A 16,981-nucleotide genomic window follows, 5' to 3' on the forward strand; every position below is an offset into this window, starting at 1 on the left:
CGGGCGTCTGTCGAACAAAATGCTACGCCTCCACAATCACAACATTCTAGGAGAAGTATAACACGAGTTTCTCTGACTGCAGAAGGTGCTGTGCAGGATCCCCAACCAGCACTCGCCCAAACAGGTCTATCAAGATGATGCATGAAATGGACAAGTTCGATAAATGAAACGATCATGCGCATATACTATGAAGCAGAGCTAGGCCAAAGCATTGTGCTCAGTGCTTTCGAAAGCACTTGAAGCGTTTTTGTGCTCAAGAGCACTGTGCTTCCGAGCGCTTTTTAAAATCGGTGCTTAGTGCTTAGTAATGGAAGCACTTTGACAAAAGGCTTAGTGCTTAGTAATCCCGAAAGTGCTCCCGAGCACTGAAGTGCTCGCGATTACTTTTGCGGATTACTAAGCACTAAGCACTTCCGAATTTTTGTTATAACACGAATATGCGCTGACGCCTTGATGATCGTTTCACATAATCTGATTAGTCTTTGATCGTGTATTGAAATTCAAACGTTACACAATAAAGATCTGACGCTGACTCTTTTGTGTGAATTCAGTGTGCATTCATATATCAGATAAGTTCAATTTAATAAAAAATCAATTCATTCAGAAGGAGAATAGGAAATTGAATTTTCAATCATATCCCAGGATATTTCTTATAAAATAAAATATAAACTACTACTATTATGATATTTTGAAATTGAACATTTCAATACTAAATACTACTCTTATAGGTGAATGAGAAAGTTATTACAATTACCATCCCCTTTTTTTTTCAACAATAAGAATTTCTGCAAATATGAATGCTTTGTGTCGACAATTGTCACAAATCACAATTCCTTTTTCCTAATCATAACTCTATTTTTTATGCTTGCGTTGTATTCTACAAGTAAATTTAGTTTCCATATTTTCCTTTTTAGTTTTCAATATGAACCTTTTTTTAATGAAGCTATTTAGATCTCGTGAAATAGGACTTTTTCTGAACCTCCGATTTTGTGATTCCAAAAATGATATATTTGATTATTTATGGATGCTAGATATTAAGCTCTTGCTATTATATTGTTCTTTCACGAAATAAAGTCCGAAAATATTTCTGTGATGTGTTTACATAAAAATAAATATATAATCTGAATTATTTTTTTCAGTGTTTGACATGATATTTCGAACAACCATAATGAAATACTAAATTGGACATAATAAACCGTTATATTTGGAGATTTGGACATATTGGACATTTGCCGCCTGGAATTTCTTAACTATTCGGAGAAATTCAATAATAGGAATAAGTTTACATCTGTCTGTTCATTATAGAATTTCTTCAATAGTCTGGAAATCCCAGGCGTGGTGAACGTTCAATACAGCTTTAAAATTTATTTGGGCCTATTTAGTATTTATGTTTCAGGCAATGCTCATATTTTTGTCACTTATTTGAGGTCTGTTTTGTCAATCGAAATGTATGTACCCTGATTATGTCACAATGTTTGCGAAACAATTGTCACGAAGAGTAAGAGATTTGTGAAAATCACTTTGTTTTATTATTTTATTACTCCGAAAAATGTCCATCTAGGGCATCTTGGCGAGTTTTCAACTTCAGAAGTGATTACGGCTGTCCGCTGTTACTGTCGGCATGTTTGATTATTTCATTATCCATCATTGCTGGTAGACCCGAGGGTAGACCGGGTGAACACATTTTCTTGGGATTTCTTCTATCTGAGGTTTTTTTCCGTGGATCGAACCAGATTATTCAGCCACTTCAATTTGTCTAAGAAATTTCAGTTACCTACATATATCATATATTTTTTCCGCCGACTAGAATGCGAAATGTGAGATAATGGTATATTTTCAATCGAATATTATACACCATCTGTTTTTAATAGGATACCCTTCGTAGATTCACCCTTTGTAGTTGTTCTCAGCCGACAGCTACCAAAGAAGTTTTATGATTTTATTATGTTTACGTGTTTTCTTCTAGAATCGCGTAGAATCTCAAAGAACAATGAATTGATTCATCGAAAGAGTCTAGGTATTCCAATTCCCAACCGTCTCGGTCAGATATTTATAAAACTTCGAAAATTTACCAACTGATTTCTGCCTACTAAAAATTTCATGGAAAAATTATTTAGCTTTGTTGGAGAATCATAAGAAAAAAGCGATGACTTATATCTTATAAATTGAAATGAGTTCTTCATTTTTATTATCCAATCCATATATTGATAAGCGAGTGATAAAGATGTCAAACAGTGCTCTCTGAGGAATTTTCAAGTTGAGGCTGAAATATTGTGAAATAATTCACTTAATTGTGACCATCGGAAAGATAGTGAGTTGTTCTATCAATCCATATGGTTTTTTAAAGGGTTAATTCTTTCTGAAGTTGATAATTATTGGATAATTTTAATTTTCAGTGTTGATTGTTATCAGCATATTTAGATTTACTTTCTCGAGTTGAAATTGGCAGGTCACATGATTAGTGGCATATGCCGGTGTAGTTAAGATTAGGCATTCCATACACTACAAGATTTCAGAAACTGTACTCCTGTGTTTTCCGTTCCTCTGTTTTCGCTTTGGTTGACCTAGACCTTCCTGTCTTTGTTTTAACTAAAGTCTCCCTGGTCGGTATCAGTGGAGTGAAGCGTGTGTCCTCGTTTTCTCTCCCCTCAAATATAATAGCGAAATATTTTTATTATTGCTATAAGATTATATGATGACAAACCAAGAGATACAAAAGGTCATTTTGGAATAACTTTTAGTAGAGATTAGAGAGGTAAAAATTGTATATCTGCATCGGAAGTAAGACTTCGATTGGATATTCAAGAGCTGAAAAGTGAAGTTGATCTATTGGAGAGGGAAAATAGGGAATTGAGAGAGGGGCTCGAGAGCGCAAACCGATTGGAAAACAAAAAGAATATTATAGTTTTTGGATTAGAGAAGGATTCTTAGCTTTCACCGGAGCTTCTTTGCGGTGAGCTGAATGAATTGTTGGGCACTCGGGTTGAAGCATCGGAAATTAGTGATTACTGTTATTATTATTATTATTATTTGAACTGGGGTCGTTTTGCTTCGGTAAGCCTTCCGGGAACTGCGGCCATGCAGATCTTTTGTTCACTACCCTACTCATTCATAGAAACCCAGGGAGGTCGTCAACGACGTTAATAAAATTGACAACCTCCCTAGGGGCCTTGGCCATTACCTCTCTGGTATCTCTGGTATTTTTTAGACTTATCCTATACACTTTGTGTCAAAGAGGATCAATAAATCATTTCATTTCATTTCATTTCATATCCAGCACCGGCTTGCCCATGTGAATGGTTCTTAGGCCAGCCAGCTCTGGACACTTGCATATCAAGTGACTTACCCATACGGTACAAATGATGTTTGTACCGACAGTGCCCCGTCAGCAGTCCCACCACCACCCAAAGCTCTGCTCGCGACAGCTTCAGGAGCTTTCTGGTGTAGGTAGGTGAAATTTTCACGAATTTCTCTGCCTGAGGAAGTCTAGGAGTGTTAGTCCAGTGGATTGTCCTACTTTTCAACTCCCATAGCTGGACCGCAGCTTTGTATTGGTCTTTTTCTATCCCACAGAAAGGCTCAGGTCCAGCAGGTCTTAACCTTGATGCACTTTTTGCAAGCTCATCCGCTCTCTCATTTCCTCCAACCGCACAGTGCCCTAGTACCCATAGTAGAGTCACCATTCTATGTCAAGATGTCGGAAAGTGCAGACGGTGTTTATAACGAGCTGAATAAAATTCGCAAGAACGAATTAATTGATTTCATAATCGACGGGGAATTACCGGAATACATTACGAATGAAGCGTTGATATCTTTCGCTGAAAAATTTCGTGAAAAATCCTTGAAAAGTAATGAAGTTAATCCGGAAGTCAGTGATAACTACGTTCACACAAATTCCAGGGATAAAGAAGTAATTACCTCATTACAAGTGGAAAATAAATACAAGAGTGAACTTCTAATCCAGAAAGATCTTGTGATCGCAAATCAAGCAATGGCAATTCGATCTCTGCAGGATCAAATATGATAAGTTTATTGATGAATAATCAATTAATGAGTAATACAAATTCTGTATCAACACATGGGACAAATAAACAAGGAGAACCCAATGTTCAACAAAAAAGCGGAGATTCCCATATTCGCAGCACACACAAGAATGATATGAAAGATAAATCTAGAGGGAAACAAACAATAAACGTTTCCTATGCTGAAAAAGTGGCTGAAAATAAAGATTCAAATGGAAGTCAAATACTTCCTCAGGAAGTAAACAAGTTGAATTCTGTAAATCCGACTAATTATAAAACTAATGAACACGATCAAGAGAAAAATGAGATGTCGGAATGGACCCAAGTACCCTACAAAAAGTCAAAACGAAAACCCAACCGTACTTTGATAACCAGTGATTACACAGGATCTACCAATGTTCAGGGAATATAAAGATTAAGACCCTTCCATGTTACAAATCTACGACCGGATACGACTGCTGAAGATTTGGTGTCTTTTCTGAGGCAGAGTTTTTTGGGAAATGTAATGTGTGAACCTTTGAAATCAAGATTTCCCGAAAGTTATTCCTCTTTAAAGGTCATGATTCCAGCAAGTGAGTACGCTAAAGCCGTCTTACCTTCCAATTGGCCTAAACATGCGAATGTCCGTCATTTTTTCCGGCAAAAAGTATCCAATCAGAACTCCAAGTGAATCCTAAAATTATCACGTCATCAAAAAGATTGAAAATATTTCAAATAAATATTCAATGTATTTCAAATAAGATCAATAATCTGGAAGTACTCTTAATGGAAGAGAAACCGGACATAGTTAGCATTGCCGAACATCGGAGTGTGAAAGAAAATATAGAACTTATGAGGCTTTCTGATTATAAGCCACTTTCGTATTATTGTCGTACTTCGCATAAAAATGGTGGAACTGCCATTTACGTGAAGAACACTCTACGGGCGACGAACATTGATGTTTCCCAGCTCTCAGAAGAACTAAATTGTGAGGTCTGTGCGGTAAAAATATCGGGTGAAGACTTGAAAGTGGGTGTAATTAGTGTCTACAGATCACCCGTGGGTGACTTCAACTTATTTTTTGATAAACTCACCAGCGTGGTGCAAAAGTGTACAGATCAAACCAACTCATTATTTTTGTGTGGAGATATGAATGTAGATTTCAACAGCATGGACTCAAGACCGAAATCTCGATTCAGTGACTTTCTACAATGCTTCAATTTAAATATCACATCATTCGAACCAACACGAATATCTACTGATATTTCTGGTAAAACATCAATTTCCTTGTTAGATTATATTTTGACAGATGTAGATCTAAATTTTTTTAAGCTCATCTTGCTGATCATAAGGTGGTTTCCCTTGATTATTACTACTCAATGAAAAGTATCAGTTCTTGCGATTCTGTGGATAAAATACGCTTTTTTAGGCAGGTTACTCAAAAAAATTTAGATGAACTCAATGTTCTAATTAAAAATACAAGCTTTGGAGAAGTTTATGTCAATTCTGATATAGATTTCTGCTTTGACACATTTATCAACATCATTAAAGAAGCATTTACCGAATGCTGTCCTCTCAAGAGGATTTTCACTAAAAAGGATTTTAAGCCTTGGTTATCGCGAGAGATAAAACAAGCTAGCCTTCGTTCAAAACATATATATTGGCTGCATTCTAATATCAGATCAGTGGAATCCTTGAAAATGTATAGAACTGCTAAGGCAGATTACAATCAATTACTGGAAACTAGTAAAAAAAAATATTACGTTAACATGATGAATAATTCTTTTCAAAAAAATAAAACAACTTGGAACCTAGTGAATGAGGAAATCGGTAAAACGAATAAAAATCATAAAAGAATAAATCTGCTTCTAAATGGAAATTTATGTACAAACCCTGCTATTGTAGCTGACTCATTTGGTGAATATTTTTCGACAGTCACTTCTAAGATTCTCTCAGAATATTTTCGGAATACTTTATCGGTTTCATGTACAGCTTCAAAAATGCTATGTTCAAATTTCTTTTTTTATCCTGTTACAAAATATGAAGTAGGTGATGTTATCAAAATGTTGAAAAACAAAAAAAGTACAGGCATTGATTGTATATCGTCAAGAACTATGAAATTTATTAGTGACTCTATTTCTGAGCACTTCGCCTACCTGGTCAATCTCTCGGTTACTACTGGCAGATTTCCGGAAATTTTGTAAAGGAGCATAGTTGTGCCTATTCATAAGAAGGGAGATCCTCTTGATATTGCAAATTATCGCCCTATATCCCTTCTGAGTTGTTTCTCAAAGGTATTCGAAAGATTAGTTTTAGACAGAATGCTTGCCTTTTTGAATAAGTTCAACGTAATTACAAGTTCACAACATGGCTTCAGACCTGGTCATTCAACCGAGACTGCAGCTTATTAATTTGTGCAGACGGTTTACGAAAAGTTAGATGACGGGCATTATGTGGCTGGTATATTTTTTGATTTGTCAAAGGCGTTCGATTCATTGAGATTTGATTTTATGCTGAGCAAATTTTATAATCTGGGATTTAGAGGTATATTCCTTGAGTGGCTGAAGAGTTATATAACGGAGCGCAAAATGTCGGTGAGGGTCGACTGTGCTGAATCGGAGTCTTGCATACTGGATATGGGGGTTCCGCAGGGCTCTGTCCTCGGACCTCTATTATTTATTTTATTCATCAACGATTTACCTGAACATATCATTGCACTTTTGGTTGCACTATTTGCGGATGACTCATCTTTCTCGATTGCAGCTCAGAGCTTTAAGGAGCTTGTAGGTGGTATTTCGGCGGTGCTTAGAATGTTTGTTGACTGGTGTCGCAGCAACGGTTTTTTGGACATTATATGTAAGTACGTACAAAAATAATAATAATAATAATAAAGTTTATTTGACTTTAAAAACAAAATGAACACTTCAAATAAATTTTACAAATAAACTGAAATAAAGAGACAGAGGCTCACTTCTAAGAAGCTCACCTGTTAGTCTCACAACAGAAATACTATTCAAAGACAGCCACTACAAAATGGAAACAAAAAATAAAAAAATTCTCTGGCCCAAATGGACATCATATACATTGAAACTTAAATAAATCAGGATACATCGTGTGTAACTGCACAACATACGCACTTAAGTCAACTTTGGCAATATTTGTCACTTTAGGGAATGTTAACATGAATAGTAATACATTAATAAATGTGACTTCAGGGAATTTGTCACTTCAGAAAACGAATAGCAAACAGATCTTTCATATTTTATTTTCGTCATATTCTGTTGTTAATAACGTTATGTATAGTTTTTCTATTCAAACCGAGTAGCCACCGAATCACTTCCTTCTTGAATCTCACAGAGTTTCTCAAAGCTCTCAACGTAATTGGGATTGTTCCATATATTTTGGGAGCTAAATATGTGCAAGATCTCTGACCTATCGTTTTCGTCGTTTTACTCTCTTTATACTGGTCGAGTTTGTGTCTAGTGGAGTAGTTATGATCGATTGGCCGAAGTTCAATTTTTCTTCTTTTTATGAGTGCTGCAATCTTCATGAAATACAGTTGCCTCAAATCCAGCACATGTGCGACTCTGTATATCTCGTCACTAGGAAACAGCATTCTATGACCGCAAATTATCTTCAGTATACATTTCTGAACGATATTCAATTTTTCTATATGCACATCATATGCTGCCCCCCAGCCCGAAATACCATATGTCAACAGCGACTGCACCAAGCCAAAATAAACCATCCTTAGATATTTCAGATTGAGTTGCTTTTTGAGACGTTTGAATCTATGTAATAAGCCTCGCAGTTTCTTTGCTAGTTGTTCGCAGTGATACTCCCATCTCATATGTCTATCTACGGTGATCCCAAGGTACTTGACGAATCCATCTCTGCTCTCCAGTATGGTTGTTCCATTTCTCGCTTTTATTGGCCCTATGTTTGGTAGACCATTTTCATAGGATGTAAATGGTAGATAGCAAGATTTTTCCATATTGAGGGTTAACTTATTGTAGCTCAACCAATCTGAGATACTCTGTAAATCCTTTTCTGCTTTTAATTTAAGTTGTTCCCAAGATTCTGCTTCATAAGAAATCGAAAGGTCATCAGCAAAACTAACGATACTTCCCAAGATGTTCATGTTCAGGAGGTCATTTACATAGAGCAGAAACAACAATGGTCCAAGGACCGTTCCCTGAGGGACTCCGTATTTTACTTCCTGTTCTTCACTCTTCTCTCCATCAACGGACACACATTGCTTCCTCATTGTCAGATAACTCCTCAGCAAACTCAGAGCCGCTCCCCTGATTCCATAGTCATGCATTTTTCCAAGAAATACTCCGTGGTCAACCATATCGAATGCTTTCGACAAATCAAGGAATATGGACATAGTAGGTTTTTTTTTGTCTAATCCGTTATTGATGAACGTGGTCATTTCCCTTATTGCATCCTCTGTCGATTTTCCCTCCATGAACCCATACTGTCGCTCTGACAATAGACGATGTTTGTCAATGAATTTCTGGAGTCTTACTTTCATAATTTTTTCCATTACCTTCGAGAGATTTGATATCAAGGATATGGGTCTATAATTAGACATTTCCAAGTTATTACCACCCTTATAAATAGATTTTATGACACCAATCTTGAAAGGATCTGGAAAACATCCGCTTAAAAAACATTCGTTAATTATGTGTGCTAGAGGCGTCGAAATATTCTGTCTCACTTCTTTGAGAACATTCGAGTTTATCCCGTCAATACCTGGAGCTTTATTCTTCTTGAGTGTTCCAATAATCATCTCAACCTCATGTTTATCAGTAGGAATGAGGTATATACTGTCTCTTATATGAACTTTTACTGGACTTTCGTAGTTCTCTGGTTTAATCCTACCAGCGTATTCAGCTCCCAAACTACCATAGTATTCATCGAACTTATATGCAATCAATTTTTTATTCATTATTATTTCCCCATTATACTCAATTTTTTTTATGTCCTTCTGTTTCATAGGTTCCTTATACGAATTTTTCACATGTTTCCACATAGCAGCAGGTTCGCTTCCACTCTTATCAATGCACCTCTGTAAGTATTTTCGCTTTAAATATTCTATTACCTTCAAAAGTTTGTTCTTGTATTTTACATATGTCTCCTTTACTTCAATGTCGCTAGGATTCTTGAGTAGTAATTTGTATAGTCGATTCTTTTCATTTATGGATGTAAGAAGTGCTTTCGTAATCCATGGATTCTTTGGCATTTTCCTGCGGTTTTTTATGACCTCTTCAGTATTTTTTTCAATATTTTTTCGCAAAATCTTGGTGAAGTTCTCAGTTTTACTGTTACAGTTTTTTCCTGAATAGACTTGAGTCCAGTTTTCTCTCTGCAAATCTGAATTTAATTTTGCATAGTTAGTGAATGTTCTTCGGTATTTATCCTCATTCTGAATGGTTGTATTAGGTTTTTCATGCTCAATTGTAAGCATTGATGGGCAATGGTCAGTTATTTCATAATCTAAAATAAAGCCCTGTACAGTATTATAGTTGAAGCCCTGTTTTCCGTTGACAAAAAAGTGATCCAGGCAAGATCTGCTCTCGGGTCGCGTGACTTTGTTAATAAATGATTTATATCCATACATACTGAAAATGTTAATGTACTCTGTTGCTTTAGGACAGTTTCTCGAGAGCAGATTCATGTTGATATCGCCTGTCACTATATTGGATTCACAATGGTTTCCTATATTGGCCAGATAATGATAGAGCTCACTATTGAACATGCTCTCAGAAGAATTGGGTGACCTGTAATTTTGAATTTCTTATTTAGGTGTACGAGATCGATCTCCAGAACGTTCACTTCACCAATCTCCACTATCTTGTAATTATATACAAGGTGGTCTTTAATGTATACTAAAACACCATCATCGGTTTGGTAGTAAATATTGAAAAAACAGTTTGCATTCATTTTTGAGGCAAAAATGAATGCATACTGTTTTTTCAATATTTGCCTCAAAAATATTGGTACTAATCGAATTGTTTTAAATCATGATGATTAATCAATAACTTCAACAGAATACACTAAATTACTTAGAATTCAGATTGACAAAAATTTACGTTGGACTGAACACATTGATATGGTTTGTAAAAAATTAAATAGTGCCTACTACGCCTTGAACAAGATAAAAAATTTATTTCCTCTCCGGTCACTCCAGGACATATACTACTGTCTTGCTTACCCACATATGTCATACAATATTTTCATATGGGGTAGTGCATCTGATTTGGATAGAGTATTTGTATGTCAGAAAAGAATTATTAGATGTATCTTCAGAATACCTCCACAACATTCCTGTCGGTCTCATTTCAGAACAAATAAAATCATGACAGTCGCATGTTTATATATATATATATATATATATATATATATATATATATATATATATATATATATATATATATATATATATATATATATATATATATATATATATATATAACATATATATATATATTTGTAAAAGATTTTTCGTTGGATTTTACGTGAAGAACGCTCTTATATATATATATATATATATATATATATATATATTTGTAAAAGATTTTTCGTTGGATTTTACGTGAAGAACGCTCTTATATATATATATATATATATATATATATATATATAGGAGCGTTCTATATATATATATATATATATATATATATATATATAAGAGCGTTCTTCACGTAAAATCCAACGAAAAATCTTTTACAAAACTATCTAGTTGTCATCGATATCCAACAAGGAATGGAGATGTTCTCGTTGTGCCGGCACATAGGACAACCAGGTTTGAGCATTCGCCTTTATACCAGAGTATACGAATATACAATCATCTACCCATAAGTATAAAAAATCTGAAACATATCCGTTTCAAAAATACGATAAAAAGTTTGCTATTTAGCAAGGGTTACTATTCAGTTTCTGAATATTTGAGTGATTTCGAGTTAGTGTTATGGACTTGTAATCACTAATTATTAATTATTTGCTATTTCTTCTCTTCCTTTTTTGTTGCTTTTCTTTGAATCATTTGTATTTGACTTGTCCTATACTGTACTGTCTTAATGGATCAATAGAGTTTATTTATTTATTTATTTATTTATTTATTCACTTATTTCCTCAGGCCAGTTGCTTTATGGTGTTACGGCACTCCCAAGTCAGCAGATACCCCTGACAGCATGATTCCAGGGATCTCAGTCTGGTTTGCTGACCGTGGTGATGTAGATATGCGCCCCCTTGAGGTTCATTTTGAGACACTCCTGGGCGCATACATAAACAGCCATTATCTCGGTCTGTAGAACCGAGGGCTCACTTCCCAGGGCTTTAGGGATCCTCAGTCTAGGTCAATATATCCCAATGCCGGTGCCCTTCTCTGTTTTTGATCCATCTCTAAACCATATGGATGACTTTTTGTCCAGACGATTTATGAGACTTATTGCACTATGACGGTTATTTATAACCGTTTCAAAGGTCGTTTCAAAATCGTAGGTGGTAATATCTGATGGTTTTGCGAGGAGGTTTCAATCTAGTTGATTCAGTATCCTAATATGTCCAATCCAGTTCCCAGGAAGGAGCTTTCCATCAAGGGAAATTCTTATTGCTTCGAGCAGGCTACATTTCCTCACATGTAGGTGTACGGGAGGCAAGTCTAGTATGACCTCCAGCGCTGCTGTGGGAGCTGTGCGCATAGCTCCTGTTAGTGATTACTATACTTTAGGAAAAACACAAAAGTGCCCTTTGAAGATAGAATTTGTAACATACCAAAAAAACAAAATTCAACCAAATTTAACTTGAAAAGTTAAAAGGTTCAACGGTGTCGATTTCGAATGATTTAACACCGAAACAGCGTCAAGAGAATAGGAGGCTCAGATCATTCCTGTTGGAGGCCAGGGAGAAGTATACGGAAAAATCTTATATAAAGGGAAATAAGTGGGTGGTTGGGCAGGTTGCCTACGATTTAGAGGATTTGGAGTGTTCCGAGGAACAAAATAGAGTAAATAGTGCACCAGGTACTCCTACAATTAGGAATAGTAATCAAACGCTAGTGGAAACTGGATCCAAACCGGTAAATTTGGCTCCTGGACCATCGACCATTAATGAAGGAAAACTTGTGAAAAAAATATTGACACCGCATTTGGCAACACACAAAAGGCAATTTTTGACAAAAAAGAAGTCACCCTCAAAAAAAAACGTTGGTGACATGAAGGAATCATCCCCAAAAGAAAACGTTGGTGGAATGAAACTTCGACATAAGTCAACGACAGACAAATAGAAATTCATCGTATTGTCAAAAAAAAATATATATACAGGGTGAGTCTTTGACTTGTACATATATTTCAACCGAAGATTTGTGAGGTCAAAAAAAACACTTTTTTCCTTTATAGTTTTTTTCCGATTCGGCCCGGTTACAAAGATACAGGCTGTTGAAAATCGATAAGAAAATGTGATCATCAGCTATATCTCGTAAATGTTTCTATTGAAGGAAATGATTTTTGGAATATAGCTTTTCCTTGATGTAATACATCTTCTCCGAACACAAGATTCCCTACACATTCTTCAGTTTCTTCATTATGAACATTACATCACATAAAAATACCAGAAATTCGAAAAACCCAACTCTTAAAAGTTATTTGAACGATTTTAATATAGAAATGTTGCAAATGAACAAAGATAGATCGGAATTTATGAACCTTATGGAATCATTCAACCTCAATCCAACTATTAATGAACCTACTAGAATTACAAATACATCAAGCTCTTCAATAGATAACATCTTTACAAACATTATGAAATGGGAAAGTCTTGTCTTCGATTTACATTTATCTGATCACCAAGCACAAAAATTAACCTTCCACCTGGACAGCAATAAAAATAATAATATTTCTCATCGAAGATTTTTTGGACAAAAAGAGAAGGAAGAATTTCTGAAAAAATTATTTGATCAGGATTGGAATCCTGTGAAAGAGATTGATGAAAACAATGTAAACCAGCAATGGGATACTTTTGTGTCTATGTTTGGAAATATATTCAATGAAAATTTCCCTAAAAAACCAAACGTTGGAAAAAAACATAAAAACATCTACAGAACACCCAAGATAGATGCTATAAAAGCTAGACTGGATATTCTCTCCATGTTGAATAAGCAAGGCTATTTATTCACAGAGGAATACAGGAAGACAAAAAAGGAATATGATGATGCATTAGCTGAAGAAAAAAAAAGGATTTATGAAAATAGAGTAAACAAGTCGGACAACAAAAGTAAAACTATGTGGCAAATATGTAAGGAAATCACAGGTTTCGTTAGAGAAGTGAAGGATTGTCAAGTAGAAGGAACACCAGAGGAGGTTAGTGATAAATTTAATGAGCATTTCAACAACATAGTCACCAACCTAATGAATAATTTACCCATAACAAATGCAGATTTTTCACATATGGAAACCATTAATAAATCCTTTTATCTAAAACCTACAACATCTACAGAAATTGAAAACCTAGGCAAGTCAATAAAAAACAAATTTAGCAGCGGAGAAGACGAAATTCCCATAATTATAATTAAGTTAGCATTACCAGCTGTCAGTGAAATATTGTCTGTCATCGTCAACAACTCCTTCAAATATGGCATCTTTCCCGAATCACTGAAACTCGCATCAATAAAACCATTATTTAAGAATGGAAAACCAGAAGATATAAACAACTACAGACCCATAAGTTTACTACCAGGATTTTCAAGAATTTTTGAAATGTTGATGTCATTGAGGCTGATGAATTTTTTTGTTGAGAATGAGCTATTTACCGACGCCCAGCATGGTTACCTTCAAGGACGCTCAACTCGAACAGCAATTTTTTGGTTTGTGCAGTACATAATACAACAGCTTGAGCATAATAAAATGGCATTGGGTATATTTTTAGATTTGTCCAAAGCATACGACTCAATAGATACAATATATCTCTTACAAAAACTTGAATGTTATGGTGTAAGAGGAAATGCAAACAAATGGTTGAAATCATTTTTAACAAACAGGAAACAGAGAGTAACTATCACAAAAAATAATGTAACTGCCAAGTCTAAAATATTAACTCGCTCCACAGGAATTGACCAAGGAAGTACACTCGGAGGTATTTTGTTCATTATATATCTTAATGATCTAGGAGTATTATTGTTAAAAATCCAAGAATTTGTTGTTAATTATGTTGATGATACCAGTTTATTAGTAAGTGATGTAAATTTCGAAGAACTAACAAGGAAAGCTGGTCAATTATTTCTTAAGTCCAAAGCATGGTTTGACCAAAATAAATTAATATTGAATGAAAATAAATCAAAAGCTATTCTATTTGATACAAGCAGATCACAAAAAGAAAAATCAAATATTATAAGTTGGCTAGGGTACAGTTTTCAGCTATCAGATTGTGTAAAATTTCTGGGAGTACACATTGATCAATTTCTTAATTGGCGTCAACACACTGAGATCCTGTCAATTAAATTAAGTAGAATATGTTTTGCATTGAGATCCATCACTAGATACATGAATGAAAGAACTTTAAAAATAGTTTATTTTGGGAATTTTGAAGCAAATTACAATTATGGAATAATATTTTGGGGAAATAATGAAAATTTAAATAAAATATTTTTGATACAAAAAAGGGCTTTCCGCATAGTTTTTAAGTTAAATTTTAGGGAATCTTGTAGGGGAAAATTTAGAGATAAGAATATTTTCACAGTCTTTGGTCTATATTTGTTCGAATGTTTGTTGTTTCTGCACAAAAATAGGCACAATTTTACAGAAGAGAGTTTAAATTTATATAACACAAGATCTTTAGACATAAACTTTCCTGCACATAGGTTAACATTAACAGAGAAATGTCCATCTTACATGAGTATAAGAGCTTTCAATAAGTTGCCTAATCAAATTAAATGTATAACAGATTACAAACTATTCAGGAATAGAATAAAGAATTTATTAGTAATGTTAGAGCCATATAGTCTGGCAGAATATTTCGAAGGGGCGGTATAAGGGCCTGTAAATGTATGACGTCATTTCACTTAAATTTTTTCTTTGTATAACATTGTATTTGTTTATTTGAAATAAAGAAGCATTATCTATCTATCTATCTATCTATCATTGAACAATATTTGGCTAATTTAAAAAAAAAAAGTATTCTTCATATTTTCTCCTACAAAGCACCGTTTTCTAGTAACTTGATCTTAAAAAAAAATTATCTGTGAAATTCGAAAAATTGGGTACTTTGGCTAAATGCAACACTGTTCTGTTGTAGAAAAAAACCACAGAAATGAATATTTACTATGATGTCATGTCTCAGATTTTAGAATTGAATTACTAGCCAACTTAGTTTGAAAATGAAGTTATTTGAATAAGCTCACCTCAACTCTTCTATTTGATTACAAATTACTGAGCTTTGACACAGCTCTTATAATGAGAAGATACTTCATTAAAATCAACATTCTATTTTGAAAAGTCCAGATTTCCCATAGAGCCCATGTTTGAAAAATTTTCACAAAATTGTCCCATTATAATGACAACAATCAATATCCCACTAAAGACTGCTGCTATCGAACAATACTGTATTCTTTTTCTGGTCATTTAAACTCACATCGAAACATGTGATTGAGATTAAATACTTTTATTTTTTTGCTATTCCATAAATTCATCCTAGAGCATATGATTGACATACTTCCAAGAGTGCCATAATTGTTTCAATATGAAAACAAATAGGTGAGTTGAAAGAAACAGGATATTCAATTGTGGATATTTATATTGAATAATTCTCATTTATTTTCAATGGCAAAATCAAGATGAATCAAGTAGTAGAGTTGGTATAATGTAGGTAGATATTATAGAACAAATTTGATTACAAATGGAGTCTAACATTTTCCATTGATTACAGAGCCATAAAATTTCATTTCCATATTTTCACACTGATGGCTTCAAAAATATTGATGCAGATCATTATTTTTATTTTTGTGAGATTGTTGGAACAAATCAAATACTTCATTCCATAAAGTAATTACTTTCTATCAGAATGCAGATGCGCACTCATTTATTTTGTATTCACACATTTATTTTGGAAATTGTTTTTGAATTTCTTGAAAATATGTATAGAACTTCAATATTCTGTTGGGTTTCTTCAAATCTTCGATGATTTTCATTTCATGCAAATATAATATCAAATATCATAATAACAATAACAGTGTAAACTGTAAATGAATATTTTAGGTTAGAACATAGATTAATCGAACTGCTGTGTTTAAATTTGCAACACTCGAAATTTGAGGTTCAAACTTAAAACCACAGACTACTAGTCTGTGTTAGAACTTTCATAGATGAATATTATTTATTTGAGAATGTGAGGTTAAATGGCAATTCCTGTACGAAATGAAATAAACAACGATATATTATAAATGCGATATAATAAATAAATGAATGGATATGAATTATGAATATCAGAGCTAAGCTAATATGGGTGGTAGCGAGCTCAATTCGTTATGATTATCGAAAATGAAATAGAAAATCAAGAGAATAGTGATTTACGTAACAAGTCCGGAAAATAGGGTTTTTTTGGACGAATACACAAAATTCCAGGACGAGCGTAAGCGAGTCCTGGAAGTCTGTGAGTCCAAAAAAACCATTTTCGGGCGTGTTGCGTACAATATTTTTTCGGCAACCATGTAGAATAACACTATCGCTGCTGCTTTCCATATTTTATTACGATTGAAATAAAAAAACATGCAAATTTTTGACAACTAATTTCACATGAACTGTCAGCCGTTATCTCGGTTGCTATGGATTCTATGATTCTTTTCCGGCCTAGTCCGGGAAGTACGTACTTTCCGGACTAGGCCGGGAAATGCTACTTTCTCAGAGAAAAAGCGTCCGGGAAGTGAGCACTTCCCGGACGGTTGCCGAAAAAATTATTTAATCTTTATCGTCAATGAAATTGGG

The 16,981-nt window shown here is 34.3% G+C and overlaps 2 protein-coding genes across 2 annotated transcripts in view; one reads left to right on the forward strand and one right to left on the reverse strand.

Annotated features, from left to right (window-relative positions):
* Positions 1-16,981, reverse strand: part of LOC123684101 (dopamine D2-like receptor) — a 361,837-nt gene that overhangs the window by 59,759 nt on the left and 285,097 nt on the right. The window lies entirely within an intron of this gene.
* LOC123684103 lies at positions 12,666-14,067 on the forward strand. Its single transcript, XM_045623231.1, has 2 exons — positions 12,666-13,869; positions 13,932-14,067. Coding segments are annotated over exons 1-2 (1,197 nt in total). The 5' UTR covers positions 12,666-12,673; the 3' UTR covers positions 13,933-14,067.

Source organism: Harmonia axyridis, chromosome 7 (genome assembly GCF_914767665.1).
Source record: "Harmonia axyridis chromosome 7, icHarAxyr1.1, whole genome shotgun sequence".
Taxonomy (NCBI): domain Eukaryota; kingdom Metazoa; phylum Arthropoda; class Insecta; order Coleoptera; family Coccinellidae; genus Harmonia; species Harmonia axyridis.